The sequence below is a fragment of the Salarias fasciatus genome, chromosome 22 (assembly GCF_902148845.1).
Source record: "Salarias fasciatus chromosome 22, fSalaFa1.1, whole genome shotgun sequence".
In the NCBI taxonomy this organism is placed as follows: Eukaryota; Metazoa; Chordata; class Actinopteri; order Blenniiformes; family Blenniidae; genus Salarias; species Salarias fasciatus.
This window is the reverse complement of record NC_043765.1, coordinates 7,955,922-7,971,035: the sequence shown is the minus strand read 5'-3', so window position 1 is coordinate 7,971,035 and position 15,114 is coordinate 7,955,922. Positions and strand designations below refer to the sequence as shown.

Genomic DNA, 15,114 nt, shown 5'->3' with positions numbered 1-15,114 from the left:
GCAAAAAAGAAAAAAAGTGGTGCGGTTGGTTGTCTCTGTCCTCCAAGTTTTGACTCTCTCACTGCTTCAACACACCTGAATCTAATCATTAAATTATCACCAAGTTCCTGATGAAGCCCAGTAATGAGCCAGCCATTGAAGTTAGGCTTGCTGCAGCAGGTAGAGACAAGGACTCGCTCTCCAGGACCAGGGACGGAAATCCCCGGTCTACTAATTTTAATACTCATGTTTGTTTGTTATGCTACTCAAGGTGTCTCTCTAGGGTCAGGTTTTCCAGTGAGAATAGAAAACTTTCTTTGTATTTCAGGCATCCGTTTAGACAACAGTGGTCCTTGAAGCCACTGAACTTTAAGAAAACACTCTGACCTCCCCACTGTGCAAAGACACATTGAAACAACGTCTTTTTAGGGTCATTTTTGTACATCCAGTATTGGTCCACTGGAGGTCAGACTGTAACGCCAGACGACGTCTTTTTCCCAACGTCTTCGGGAGTATAGCAGCAAAAGTGCAGAAAATTATAAATTAAATTGACCGCATTCTAGTCACTGGGCTTGCAGTCCGAGGCTCAGGCATATTCTTTCAGTCATTTCATTACAGGTGGGTGAAACACGGGATTCAAACTTACGACTTACTGTTCAGCGAGTTTACTGTGTATTTCATCTGTAAATGGGAGGGTGACCACTAGTTTGCAGAAAACTACTTATCCTGAAACACAGTGCAATACACACGAGACAAAGTGGTGTTTTTTAAAAATGTTTGTTTTTTGCTTCACCAAAGTTCACAATTTGATAAAATTATGTACTAAATTTAACTGCTTGGGCGGCTCTTTTATTAGACAAAATTCTATCTTTACGAGACAATGAAAATAAACATACTCAAAGAAAAAGAAATGCAAGGCAGGGGTTAACATTCACATAAACACTTTTTCAATAGTAAATTTATCAACGTTGTCTGGATGTTTAAATAACATTGTTTTTCAACTGACATATTTCAGCAAAAATTTTAAAAGTCATGATTTTAAAAATACTGATGATTAGATATACATCTAAAAAATGTTGATATTTCAATGTTGATTCCACAGTGAGTTTACGACACAACTTCAACCATTTAGTGTCAACCTTTTTTGGACGTTGAATTAACGTTTTGGTAACATTTTACTTGAAGCCCCCCTGCATAACACATTATAAGTACATTCATAAAGCATTATAATGCCATTATAACATGTGTAGCTGTAGTTATAAACATTCATAGATGATCACAATGCCAGGACCAAACCCTAACCCTAACCCTAACCCTAACCCTAACCTTAATCCTATGCTGTATACTGCTGTATAGTGAGTTATAAAGCATTGTGATCATGTATTAGTGTTTATAACTACTTATAATGTGTTATAAAGAGGGGCTTCAAGTAAAGTGTTACCAACGTTTTTCATCAACTGACATTATTTCAACTAAATGTCAGCGTTTAAGGTCGGTTGAATGCCAGCTGGGTCATTATGACGTCAAAAAAAGGTCCAATAAATCTTGGTCTGAATCTTGGTTTGAATCTTCTGCTGACGTCTAGATTTGGTCCTTCACACATGTCCAGATCAGGTACAAATGTGAACGTCAGAGTTACGTCTAAATGAGGTCCAATAATGACGTCTGAATTGGACCTATTTTGTATGTTATGATGACGTCTAGATTTGGTCTTTGGATGACGTCCAAATCCTGAACGTCATTATGACGTCAAAAAAAGGTCCAATACTGACGTCTGAATCTTGGATCCATTTTGTACGTTCTGTGGACGTTTAGATATGGCCTTTGACTGACCGACCCAAAAATGACCTGATCTGCACATATTCCTGACACAAAATGTTTGGTGGGTCATCTCACAACTTTTTAAAAGCTCTTACTTTGCATGTGCACCACAGCTGTAGTAAATGTTTTTTTGCAAGTAGACAACAAATAACAACGCTGTTTGCCGCCAGAGTGTCATGACATCCAGTTCATATTCTCCTGGACTTTGTAGTTTTACAGTTGAGTCACCTGTAAGTGCAGTCCAAATCTGTCCATAGGAATGTCCATGTGCTCCCATTGTTAATGTTTGTGTGTGGTTTCATTAGAAAAACAAGCAACAGCACCTACTAGTGACCCAACATGAAAACTCCATTGGTTTCAGCACTTCCGCTATTTCAGTGTAAACGGAAAAGGTTTTCAAAACACTGTCATTTAAGGTCTTTATTGTTATCCCATTTGGAAGTTCTGCTCCCTACAAAAAAAAAAAAAAAAAAAAAGATTGTCTGGATCCGCCCCTCCTCTTTCTTCCAACATCCAAACAGAATTGGCTGAGACTGAAACGTTCCCGTAACTGTTGGATGAACTACCTCGAAACGCTCCCTCCTCTGTTTTAGCGCTAATAACTTTGATGAGCGCGCGACCTTAATTCGAGATGTGCGCGCGCGCGCTGCCTGAGCCCACAGCGAGCAGCCCGTCCTCCGCTGCCTCTCATCTGATTAGTGCAGCACAATTCGTGGCGGGGAAACAGCGAAGTTGTCTCGGTAATGAGCGCTGTGAGGCGGCGTGCCGGAGCCCGGTCGGTCTGTGGGAGGGGTCTGCCAGACCTTCGCCTCTAATTGACCGGGGAGCGGAGTCAGTCGGGGATGCGAGCCGCCGCGGACGGAGAGAGAGGTACTCAGCAAAACCGCATGTTGTTGCTTAATAGCGCATTATGGGAGCGCGTTCGATTCTGCCTCGTGTCGCATGCTTCCTGAGTGTTTTTTTTTTTTTTTTAGGGGGGGAAGAAGCGATGTGTGGGAAAAGCTTTATTGAAGGATAAATCTTAGTTTTACAGTTTATTTTTGCTTTAAAACGCATGCATGCAGCCAGCGGGCTTTTAAACAATAAAAGAAGGAAAATAAATTAGAAAGCATGCAGAGAATGAAAGTTGCTGTGGGGTCGTGGAGTTTAAGCGTCTGCTTGCTTGTGTGTGTTTCACTGATGCAGACGGACGCATGGGCTTGACAAGACGGGAAACCCAGCCCAGGACCAAATGGCAGATCTGGAACTGTTTTACTTTGAGCAGCCTGATCCCAGAGACTCCTCCCTGGCGTTAAACGGGGCAAGTGTCGCCGACATCTGCGGAGGAAAGTCACTTTATCCCGATTCAGCACCATGGACAGAGCTCCGGAGAGCTGCCCGGCTGCAGGAGAGGGAGGAGGAGGAGGAGGAGGTGGTTGAGGAGGGAGCTCAGCACAAGGAGGAATCAGAAACATCTTTCACCTGCGTGCAACAAGGAGACAGAGAGAGCGACGATGACCAGATGATAGGATCCAGTCCTCAAGCCTGCCAACTGAGTCAGAGCTCCTCAAGTGAAGTGGAGGAGGAGGAGGCGATGGAGGAGGAAGAGGAGGAGGAGGAGGAGGACATCCCAGAACTTTATTTGTTGTCCGACGACGACCTGTCCTCCGATGGATCAGCAAAGTCTGTGGATTACGGTTTCATCATCGCCGTGACCTGCCTGGTGACTGGCATCTCCCTGGTGGCCATTTCTTACACGGTCCCCAGGGACGTCCGGGTGGACCCGGACAGCGTCTCCGCCCGGGAGATGGAGCGTCTGGAGAGGGAGAAAGCCCGAGTGGGGGCCCATCTGGACCGCTGTGTCATAGCAGGACTGTGTCTGCTCACCCTCGGGGGCGTGCTGCTCTCCACGCTGCTCATGATCTCCATGTGGAAGGGAGAGATGATGAGGAGGAAAGCCTTCGCCTATTCCAAACATGCCGCAAAGTTGTACGGCTCCATCAATTTAAGAGCAGGCTCCAGCCCGACTCAGGGATCCTGCTCACAATTGTCGGTGGCTGAAGAGGATTTAGAAGTGCTCAGTTGAATTTATGGACAGGACGAGCGGAGGGGACTTAGAAAGTGCTTAGAAAATCCTGCCAGTGCTGTCCTAATCGGCGGGTTTAATGCCTTTTTTAATTTCTCACAGCTAATACCACTTTGTTGATTAATGTGGAACTTTTTAAAGGCTAGAATCACATTTATCAGGTGTGTGTCTTTTCAGTGCTCTCATGCTCATGTCTCACAGTTCTTGGTTGCTCAAATTATGTCTTCTCTTATTGTAAGATATAAATAAGTTCCTTCTTTAGCCAAAATTTACAATCCCATGTCTGGGTAGAAATGCATATGGGTAGAAATATGAATATGGGGCTTTAGTTGTGTGATTTACGGGAAGGTATCCCCCCACAAAGAGCCCTGCAGGAAAACAAATCAAGGAGCCGTTGGTGGGTGTGGAGCCACGAGCATGCAAAGCAAAGCTGCAAGCCCGGGCTGTACCGACGATGCTCTGAAAAGTTTTTACGATGGTAATTATTTAGGTTTTTTTATTGTGAAAGTTGTGTGAGGAACAAGGAAACGGTAGAAATATGAGTGTTCACGTTGTGGAGCGCTCTCCGGGAACGAGAGAGCCTGCATGTGTTTGATTCACAGCAGCCTCTCGCCAGGCGATGCTGTGCTAAATCTTTCCCATTCAAATAAATGAGGAGGCTGTGTTTATTTCCTCCTGCAGGGCTGACGCTGGTCTGAATGTGACCTTACACAAATCATGCAGGTGCCTCCCGAAGTTGCAGGCTTTTCAGTGCAAACATCCGTCTTTGTGTTAGTATCCACCGGCGGCAGCTCATCAAGGTAACTGTGCAAACACAATGAGGAGATGCAGATTATTCTCACTCAGAACAACCAGGTTTGTTGAAACTTGTGTTATTTGCACATAAAGAGAACTTTGGAGTCTTCCCACCATCTGTCTGAGGGACTCGTGAGAATGAATATCTTCAGGATCGGCATGAGAATAAGGAAGAATAACAAGAGCCAGTAACGACATCTTTTACTGCACACATGCATGGATGCATCACGTCTGAACCTTTTCTTTATGTTCTAATTATGCAGACAGAGAGTGATGACCTGTACAAGACATCCTGGACAAAGCAAACTGTTCTGTTGTTAAATATATATTTTGTTTACATTGGTTGTCGGTTTCCCTTATGAAGATCTCTGACGTGTCCTTTTGTTTACCACTGCTTCTAATGAGGCTGCTACTTCAGCGAAATCCTTAAATGCCAGTGTTGACGTGTGTGTGTGTGTGTGTGTGTGTGTGTGTGTGTGTGTGTGTGTGTGTGTGTGTTGAAAGGCCTGTATACTGTAGCTGCAAGCAAAATCAAAGCGGGAGTGGTGTCGTTCCTGTAAAGATCTGTTGGCTTCGATTTCCACCTTTTTCCAGAAACACTGTGCTCTAATTGCAAACCAACAAACCTGCGCAGAACAAATTTAGAAGTGGAACAATTGCATGAATCCATGCTGCATTCCAAGGAAATTGTGTTTAGTATAATTGTGACACGATGAAGTGATACTTGCGTTTGCTCAGATTTGTGAAACGCAAATAGCAATACCACAGGAGGTGTAATTAGATTTTGTGGTCGAGCACCGATGTCGGGAAAGCTAGGTTTACGCCAGACACACTCTTGGGGGTTTTGACTGCAGATGTTCAGAAGCATGCGGAGAGACACAGACAGGGAATGAACGGACCCCCGGGGAAAAGCTCTCCTGGTAATTGGAGTTACTTAATTACTCATGGGAGTCCAGCAAATCAGTGAAAAAATAAAGAATAAAAGCTCTTAGCATTTTAACAGCCATCTCAATCAAGCCTGCTTCAGCCGCTTATCAAATGCCAAACAGTCCCAGCTATAATATCAGAGTGAAACGTTACACGGCGTCTGAGGGGAAGGAAGTAATGGATCGCCCACTTTGGCTTAAAGATGCAGTGAGCAAACAATTAAAATCCCCTGCTTACGGCGTGCAGGAATATGTGCAGTGCAGCCTTCTGTAATTGGAAGCACTTATGGCCAGCAGGATCGCATTATCCTCCACATGACCTTCACTCCCTCGCACCTCGTTAATATAATTAAAAAGGCAGAATCGGCTGACCCCTTGATGAAATATTGAACTGATTTCTAAAGCTCATCTGTCCTCATTCAGTGCAATGGAGTAACGGTTGATACCTTCAGGGGTAGCTTCACAGGTGTCTGAAGTTTTATTTCGTGTGAGAGAACTTTTTTTTCTTTTCTTTTTTTTAGATTAATTATTTTGCGGTGAAGCTTCAAGACTCTCCCACTTTGCCTCAGCTTGCCTCATCTGCCACAGCTGATGATTTCTTACATTTCCCAGATTGGCTTCTTTTCCACTGAGAACAGCTTGTGAGCTTGTTGCATTAACTACGTGGGATCGAGGAGAGTGGTGTAGCATAGCAAAAGAGTCGGTTTTCACTATTGTGAAATCATGAAAGTCAGATTCCTAAATCAAAACACAACCTGCAATGCACTCGGGCCTACTGAGACTACCGGCCGATGGAGATATCAGTCTTTCCAGCTCCTATTCAGTGGAATGGATTTCTCGCATTCGGCATACTTAATGTGAGATTTATCTGTGAACCTGCTCGAGATGACATCCCATTATCTATGTACATGGGAACAGGGCGCCAACTAAATACCTCTCAACGAATAAAATGATGATTATTCCTAACATGAAGCAGTTCGGACTTAATTTTTCGCCTGAAGATTTGGGAAAAAAAAAGCAGCTGTCGTGCAGGATTTTTTTTTTTCTGCTCCCTGCAGAAAAAAGCCTCGTCTGACCAGTTGGAGTTTGCATTTTCTTCCTGTGCCTGCAGAGGTTTTCTCCATGTAGTCTGGTTTTCTCCCACAACCCGATAACCTGCTTCTGAGGATATTTAGTCTATAAATAAGCTGTAAGTGAGAGCGGGCACGTGTGTGCGTGATTCTCTTCACTGCGTTTGCCTTGTGATTGATTGGTGACACATCCAGGATACATCCTGCCACCCAGCGCCGCTCGGATAGACTCCGGCTTCCTGCGGCCCTGACTTAAATTAAAGAGGGTACATACATCGGTACATGGACTGAGGAGTGAACATAATTAACTTTTAGTTCTTTTTTTTAATTGAGCGTGAAATTGCTGTAGGTAGGAGGCAACTTGGACTGCATGAAGAGTTCTAGTGGAAGAGAAGCTGGTTTGAGACAGGAGGGTTGGCGTTTGAATCTCATTGATGACAGGCCACCACTGTGAGCCCTTGAGCAAGGCTCCCTGCACTGCCCTGAAGCAGCTCGATGCTTCCAGTGTGAAGATGAGTGCAGAGTGCAAGCAATTTCCCCAAAGGGGATCAGTAAAATAAACAAAGCTGAACAAATTAAAAAAAAGCTAAGTTTCTACATAAGGAGCGCTAAATTGCACGTCCACGCTAAAAGATTTCACTTTGTGTTTTGCCAACCAATAACAAACACAACAGGAGCATTGAAAAGAGGCTTTGAGTGATTTCCGTCCTGCTTACATAAGAGTAGTTTCCTGGAATCTTGCTTCAGCGTTCATTTTCTTGGATTCACCACGGAGTGAATGGATGGAGCGCTGAGCTTTAGAACACAAATACAGAAATACAGAGTTGGGTGTGTTGATGGAAGATTTTAATAGATTGAAATACCATCAGAGCATTACAGTAAAAAAACATATGATTAATGTAAAAGTCAAAAGTCCAGATAGAGCACAGAGAATGCGTTAAAATAAAGTCTGCAAATACAAATCGTTGAGAACCAGCTGAAGAAAAGCGTCTCATTGCAGTAACGCTGAGTAAGGCTGGCCTTTCTCTTCAAACGTAATAAGAACAGATGCAACAGATGTTGCAAATCTCACAGCATGTTCTTCATTATGCAGCCAGAAAACATTCCTCACAGTAATTGTGTGTGATCTGGGAGACAGGCCTGATATCCCATTCATGGAGGCAAACATGCTAAATTTGTTTTATTCTGATGTGACCTAAGGTGCATCCCAAAAAACTTCTATACATGCACTTGTTTACATCTATTACACAACACTTGAAATAGATTCCGGGCATGGCTGAGGTGTTCAGGAGGTTTAAAGCCACACGTGCATGGTCTCAGTCTGTCTGCCGAGGTTGTCGCTCGGACACGCAGACGCCAGATCAAACCTGTAATCGAACGCATGCGTGAGTGTGAGCACTCACTCTGACACACAGACTGCCAAAGCACTGATGAGAATCCCACAAACACACCGAATGCCTCAAACCTGTTCTTGAAAAAGAAAAGGAAACGTAGCCTGATGGATAAACGCTCTCCAGGTTTGTGCAGAGACAATTAAACATGCGCGGTCCTCGCCTGGCGCCCCCGCCTCTCCCCCACTCTCTCTTATGAATGGAGTCAGTCAGAGTAATCATTCAGGGCAGCTGGCAGCAGGAAATGGAATTGGATTGCTGAGGGGAGGGGGGGGTCACTTGGGGTCAAGAGCCTGGGTGTGGCTGTGGACACTGGGGACCGGGAAGAAGAAAAGCTCTCCAGCGGTGCTTCACATCAGCGTCTGGCAGCCACTTATCATCAGCTGTCACAACCACTCATCACAGCCGGCGTCACAGCACCGGACAAGCGCCGCGCGCAAAATCTGTCCGACGATCACACCATCTCGCACACATTGTTTGGCTGAAGTGATAAATTAAGGAGTAAGATCATGTCCCCAGGTCTGGATAGCTTCTCTCCAACTATTGCCTTAAGTTAATGACTTATTCAATAATGATTCTCGTTACTCCCATCGTTGCATAGCAACGGCAGGCAGACTCGGTCTCAGCTCCAAGAAGGAGGGGACCAAGCCGAGATTTGGTTAAGAAATTTCTTCAGAAAAGGAGGAGAATAACAGGCTGGAAATAAAATCTCCCTCCATGTCTTTTATCAACCTTAATCGTTCTGTTCAAAGGGTTTAAAAACGAAATCCCTCACAATGTGACATTCCTCCTTCTCAGGCTCTTTGGCACGACGGCTGCTGAAGCGGATATACAGTGATACAGACCTGTTAGTGGTCGTGTAGAGTATATCAGAGAACAAAGTGAGTGTGTTCTCAGGGCTGATGTGTGAGAAGCAGAAAAAGTGTTCAAGCGTTATGATTTGTCTGAGTGTGACAAGCACAAAATCGAAATCCTGTTCTAAACTGCAGCTCTTGTTCGGTGCCCCTCCGCTCTAACCCCACAAGGATGTCAAAGTGTGGTTGGAGGGACACAACCAGATTGTCAATCTTGTCCTGAACACTATTTTTATTGTCTCAAATTCCTTCGTTGTCTTGGGAGCAGCGGACGGAGCACAACGCTTACGGACAATGCCCAGAAGTGAGCGATGCTTCAGTGAAAACCGCCTCATCCCTGCAAGAAGAAGCATGCTGAGGGCTGCGAAATGAACCGTTTCTAGGACATGCATCTTGGAGATTGCAGTGTATTTTGCACAAACGAGCATGGTTAAAATGAGTTTTATGTGATTAAAAAAAAAAAAAAAAAGAAAAAAAAGAATCCAACCTGGAAAATTAGAAGTTGTCCAAAAGTTTTGATGTGCAAACTCAGGCTCAGACAGGACTGAGCTGAAATGAGTTTGACCTCCTTGATTCAGTTAAAGAAACAAGCTGCCTTTCTTCAGCGTATTGCACACAGCAGAGGAAAGATGTGGGCTGAACTGAACGTGCAGGTATGCACTGATCTCACTCTGAAACTCACACGTATAAACCGTCAGCGTCTTCACGTCTTCCTTCCCTTTGTTTGTGCTGATTAACTGAACCACCTGCTGTAGGTTGAACAGCACCCACATACATGGATTCCGGTTTTTTTTTATTTCTTCTTTTATTGCTTTTTCCATCATTTCTTTCTGAAGGAAATGCAGAACGGACACCATAACCATAGAAACGGGGTCAGCCTGTTGCTACGGAGAAATGCCTGTGTGTCACGAAGGCTCCATATATGAACGTCGAAGATGCTCTTCTTTTGATTTGTCACTCTAATGGCAGCTGCAGCGTGAGTGAAAACTGGCACATTCCCGGTATTACTCCCGGGTTTTTTTTTTTTTTTTTTTTTTCCAACTGCACGCTTCATCTGAGCAGACAAGTCAGGTGCTGTCATCCTGTCAAAGACAGTCTCCTCTCCAAAAATGCACGAAATAAGGAGAAAATACTTCCCCTGCAAACCTGAACTCTGCTCAGATCAAACATAATACTGAGGTCTGGAATGCTGAATATGCTACTAACACTGTTTTCTTTTCTCTTTTTTTTTTCTACTGTAGCACAGCAATTTTATGTATAGATTTTTTTTTTTCCCATACTCACATTCGAGACCTTTGGCCAAGACTCTGGAGGAGAGAAAACTGCAATTCTTCTTTTTTTTTTAATACTCAGAGGCAGTTTTCACATTTTCGTTGTTCAGCTGTGCCAGTTCCCCCCTCGCTGCTTGTGAAGGCTTTTGTTGGGTTGTAAAAAAGTAATAAAACCCTCCTTTAAGTTAACAACATGGAGCATTATTGTCGTGTTTATCATTGTGCAGTTAAATAATAACCCAAGTGTTTTTTTACTCCACCATCACAAACCATGAAAAACCTCCCTGAACGTGTTGGCCCTTTTTTTTTATTACATTAATCTGAACATCTTATTTTTCCCCTCCACAGCTCACAGTTCACCCAACACACTGCATGAAGAAGGAGCACAAATCAGTCTTCACATCCACACCGCTTGATCGCAGCACCAATGGCTCTAAGAACAATCATGACTGAAAGAAAGGAGAGTTTTGGTTTTTTTTTTTCTGGCATGTAAAAACTCCCTAGCTCTTCACTAAGAAAAGAACTTTATATATAACAACAATCAATGCAGCAGAAGCTTGCAGAATTATGCAGACGGTCGTCGTGAAGGGAAAATAACCCGAGATACGGCCCAGTCCGGATGTTTCACAGTCACTTTTCATGTTGCTGTCAGGTAGACTGAGTTGCATCAAACATAACAAGCAACCTGGAGATTAGTGGAATGCATCTGATTCAACCGAAAATTATGATGAAATGCAAAAGACTCTCTCAGCAGAGGACGGGACGATCGGTGGAGATGAAACTCTCCCACTAGAGGGTAATTTCAGAAAGGTCATCCACTCGCACAGAATTTAGTGGCACAATTACCCCTGAAACACCAGCAGTACATGCATGGATGCTCAGCGTAACTAATCCTCTGGACTGTCGTGTCGAAGTGTGTCGGGTGAGAGAAAGATGTTTATAGATGAACTTCAGAGGTGCTCCGTTCACAGACCCGCTAAATGTGCAATCAAAAACACAAACTGATTAAAAAGGCTTGTCACAGAGCATAAACCACCACAGAATCTGTACATTGAGTTCTCATTCCGTTCTGTTCACATGCAGAGCTGATCTGATCACTTCAGCCTGCAGATATTATTTCTTTTTTGTAAGTTCTTTAAACATGGATCTCCACATTCTACATGTGAATTTTGGATATCTAAAGCAGAACCCACTCCTAATAGTATGACTGATCACTGATTCAACCACCAATCAGATGACAGTAGGTAGGTAGGTAAGAGGCTGAGGTTTGCACCATGGCCCGCGTGGTTTCTCCACTTGCAGTTTATACTAAATTGTTGAACTCAAACTGATTCATCAAATACAGATGCATCATATTAGGACATATGAGCATTTACACGCACCTCAGAGGGAAACAAATGATATAGCCTCTCTGTCTGCAATCCCACTGAATAGATATTTCAGCACTCTGAGGAGTGAAGTGAAGGGAGGAGGGTCAATTAATCTCACATGAGGACAGTTTTGCTTACCTTGGCTCTGATTTATGCCGCAGTTCATCCTACATGCCAGATTTTCATATCTGAGCAGATCTCACCTGAGAAGGAGCATTAAAGGATCCTGCAGCATACTAATTCCATTGAACCTGCTCTTAAATCCTCAGGAGCGCCTGACGCCACCCGGCTTGATGTCGGCTGACTCACTGGAGGGTTTTCTCAGAAAAGGCTGCTCACAAAAGCCTTTTTTTTTTTTTTTTAATCTGGACCAAATCAATTGAGTGCAATCTTTCGATATCAAACACTACAAGTTCCTTTTTGTGACATTGATTATGTCTATTCTTCTCTATCAGAATCAATACTTTTATATTTTTACCAGAGGAATGCTTCAGAGCTGTGGCTTTTCTCGTCATCTGCTGCAACACAAACTACCAGGAAATCTAGAAGTTTTCTTTTATCCGCGCTTTGTCATTTTTCACCTATTGTCTCCTTATTCACAACAAAAAAAGAGTTTTTTTATTGGAGACATAATGACTCAGTTTTGTTGTCTGCTCGATTTCCCTCGTAAAATGCTCCAGAGATATTTTGTGAAATAATGTCTGTTTGAGGGGTTTTGTTGGAGCGGCTTTGGCCACACTTGTCCCGATTTTCACTTCCATTTTTCTGCCTCTGATTTGTGACAGAAAGCATAAAAAGATCCGTGTTCGTGACGCTCTCTGTGTTGAGGAATGACATTCTAAAGAATAGTCTGACATTTTGGAAAACACTTTCCGGCCAGCGCTCGTATGAGGAGATCGATGCCACTTTCCTCTGAGGGCGTGCATCTTATTTTAGCATAAACAGTGTAAACAGGGGGAACAGACCAGCCTGTGAAAGTGAGGACTGTTCAGTCGGTTCCTGTCAAAGGTGAAGTTTAATTCAGTGGTTTCCGACCTGTGGTTCAAATACCTTTAGAAGCCCCAAGCTTTTATCAGCTCCATCTTATTCACACACTTTCTACAATCTAGATTAGATCTATAAAACTGGACATTGCTTTTATTTACTTTTTACAGATTTTGGTGAGATCGGGTTGACTCCACTGAAACGTTCTGGAAAATCAAAAGTGAGGGAGTTGGTCTTTAACCTTTGTCAGAACCTTGGGATCAAGTGAGACGCACACTAAATACAATAGATATAGAATAGATATCGCAAACTCAACATTCTTTGTTTGAGTACTTAATCACACCGGTGTTGAGCTGGTTTCAAATCCAAAGAGTAAATAAATGAATGCTGGCAGGGAAGTAATCAATGTAGCATTCGTTTTGTACAGCAGTTAGGGGTGATTCAAGAGTTCATTCATTCCCATGTAAGATTGTGTTTGTTCTCGTTGTAGAAAACCTTTGATTAAAAGAAAACTTGTCTTTGTTTCAGTGCACACCCACCTACACACAATCAAAGACGTACCTTTCTTTGATATGTTCATTAATTACATGAGTTTTAACAAGTATTGAGCTTTATCGATGTAATACGATGATTTTATAAAACCCCAGATTTAACATGAAGGAGAGGAAAAATTGATGGATCCTCAGAAACTGTGTGAGATCTCAACACTTTTCTCTCTCCCATGTATCGTTTTGAGTGTAAACTCTTTCTGATAAACGGGACCCATAATCCTCTGCTTTCCATTACTTACATCCTGTGCAGACATGAGAGCAGTCTCAGTTGTTTGCCTTTAAACATTTCTCTATCTTCATTTTTAAAAACCTGCAGCTTTCAGTGTATTTACGTATTTCAATGTTACGACTCTTTATCAGGACAGAAAAGCTGAAATTCAGCTACAGAAAAGTGATTTTTTTTTTTTTTCAGTGCTGCAATTAATGCTAATGAATTTCCTTTTGCCTTTACAGTAATGGTGCTGAGAGACACATCTCCAAACATGGGAAAAGATCTGGGCTCAAAATGAACAGCTGACAACGAACTGAAAACATGTTTTGGCAATTTGGGGTTTTTTTTTAGTTGCTAATTGAGTGAATCTATCGTCAAGAAGAAGCAACAGGCTGTTTTTTTCACAGGTTAGCAGATGTTTGCTGAACAGTGCAGATCTGTGGCGTTGAAGACGGGCCAGATGAATCACGCACTCGTCTGTGACTCGTCGTGACAACCCTGCGCTGAAACGGAGCCCAAATGAAACACACGACACGCTTTTTTCAAAAAGAGGAAAAAAATGAGTACACACTTACATAACCTTCAAGGTGTTAAACATAAACAAGTGATGCGTGGTGGGTTTTTTTTTTTTTTTTTTAAACTACTGTTCGTCTCTGGCAATACTGTTACTTTTACATTCAGTGAGTTAAATACTACAGCAAAGCACAAAATAATTCAAAAAATTACATTTTACTTTGACTTTTTTAACTTTTGTTTTGTTTGTCGTCTAAAGATTGAAACATAACGCAGCACTACGGCCTGAGCCAAGAGAGAGATTAATGTTACAGCATTTAGAGATATTATAAACTTTATTGTCCCGTGAGGGCTATATCATATATAATCACAGAACAAGATAAAACACCATCAGAGGATAAAAAAATGTCACCATATGCCAAAAACAAACAGAAAAGTGACAGTAGAATCTGGCTTCCTTTCTGCTCGTAGCATCAGTGTCAAAGCTGTGAGGGTGAAAGATAAAGTCATCCTGTTGATGGCTGCAGCAGCTTTCCAACAGTGGCAGAGAGGATTTCAGCGTTTATCCGGTCCTGGAGACAGAGGCGCCGACCAAATGACGGGTGGCAGAGCTGAGGATGACGAGGGTCTCGTTGGGAAATGGGCACAATTGGTTTAAGATGAAGGACAGCTCGTGTTGGACAGTTTGGAGGGAAGGTGAGAGAGCCGGGGCTGAGGTGGTTTTATTATGTGTATCGGGAGAGGGATGCTGGGGATGCTGGTGAGGGAGGCCTGTGAGAAATGTAACCGACTCAGTGAGGGAGGAGGATACAGGAAGTAGATTGGAAGTCGCTCATATCCATGTGTTTTTCCCCTTTTGTGACAACGTTTTTTTCAAATAAGATTCCTGCTTTTGAAAAGAAATCCAAAGGAAACATTTCAGGTGGCAAATGCAGAAAAAAAAACAAAAAAAAACAAAACAATCAAAAGAAAACCGGTTCTTTGTAGGGTGTACAGCAGATCCCGTCTGCTCTCCGGGGTGAATTACGCCGCCTGTCAGTCAAAGCAGATCAAACTGAGGTGACTCACCTCTGCACGGAGAACAGACACCAGGCGAATGATGCAAAACTGCGTGCGCTTAACAAACGCCACGCTTTGTTTCTCACTGTGTGCACAGACAAAAATAATGAGCGTGCACGCCAGGCGGGAAACTTCACAGACCTCACGCAGTCCTAGGTTCCTCCCTGTAAATCCCTCGCAAGGTGGGAAGCAGGCGCTCGTCTTCACTCTGATGTTCGTTCCTCAGCAGCGTAATTACAAAACACACAGTGATA

The 15,114-nt window shown here is 43.1% G+C and overlaps 1 protein-coding gene across 1 annotated transcript; it reads left to right on the top strand.

Moving 5' to 3' along the window:
- Nucleotides 1-2,535: 2,535 nt before the first annotated feature.
- On the top strand, nt 2,536-4,090 carry LOC115409750 (transmembrane protein 74). The gene is made up of 2 exons (XM_030121025.1): nt 2,536-2,670; nt 2,986-4,090. The coding sequence occupies exon 2, from the start codon at nt 3,032-3,034 to the stop codon at nt 3,863-3,865; it is 834 nt and encodes a 277-aa protein (XP_029976885.1). The 5' UTR covers nt 2,536-2,670; nt 2,986-3,031; the 3' UTR covers nt 3,866-4,090.
- The last annotated feature ends 11,024 nt before the right edge of the window (nt 4,091-15,114 follow it).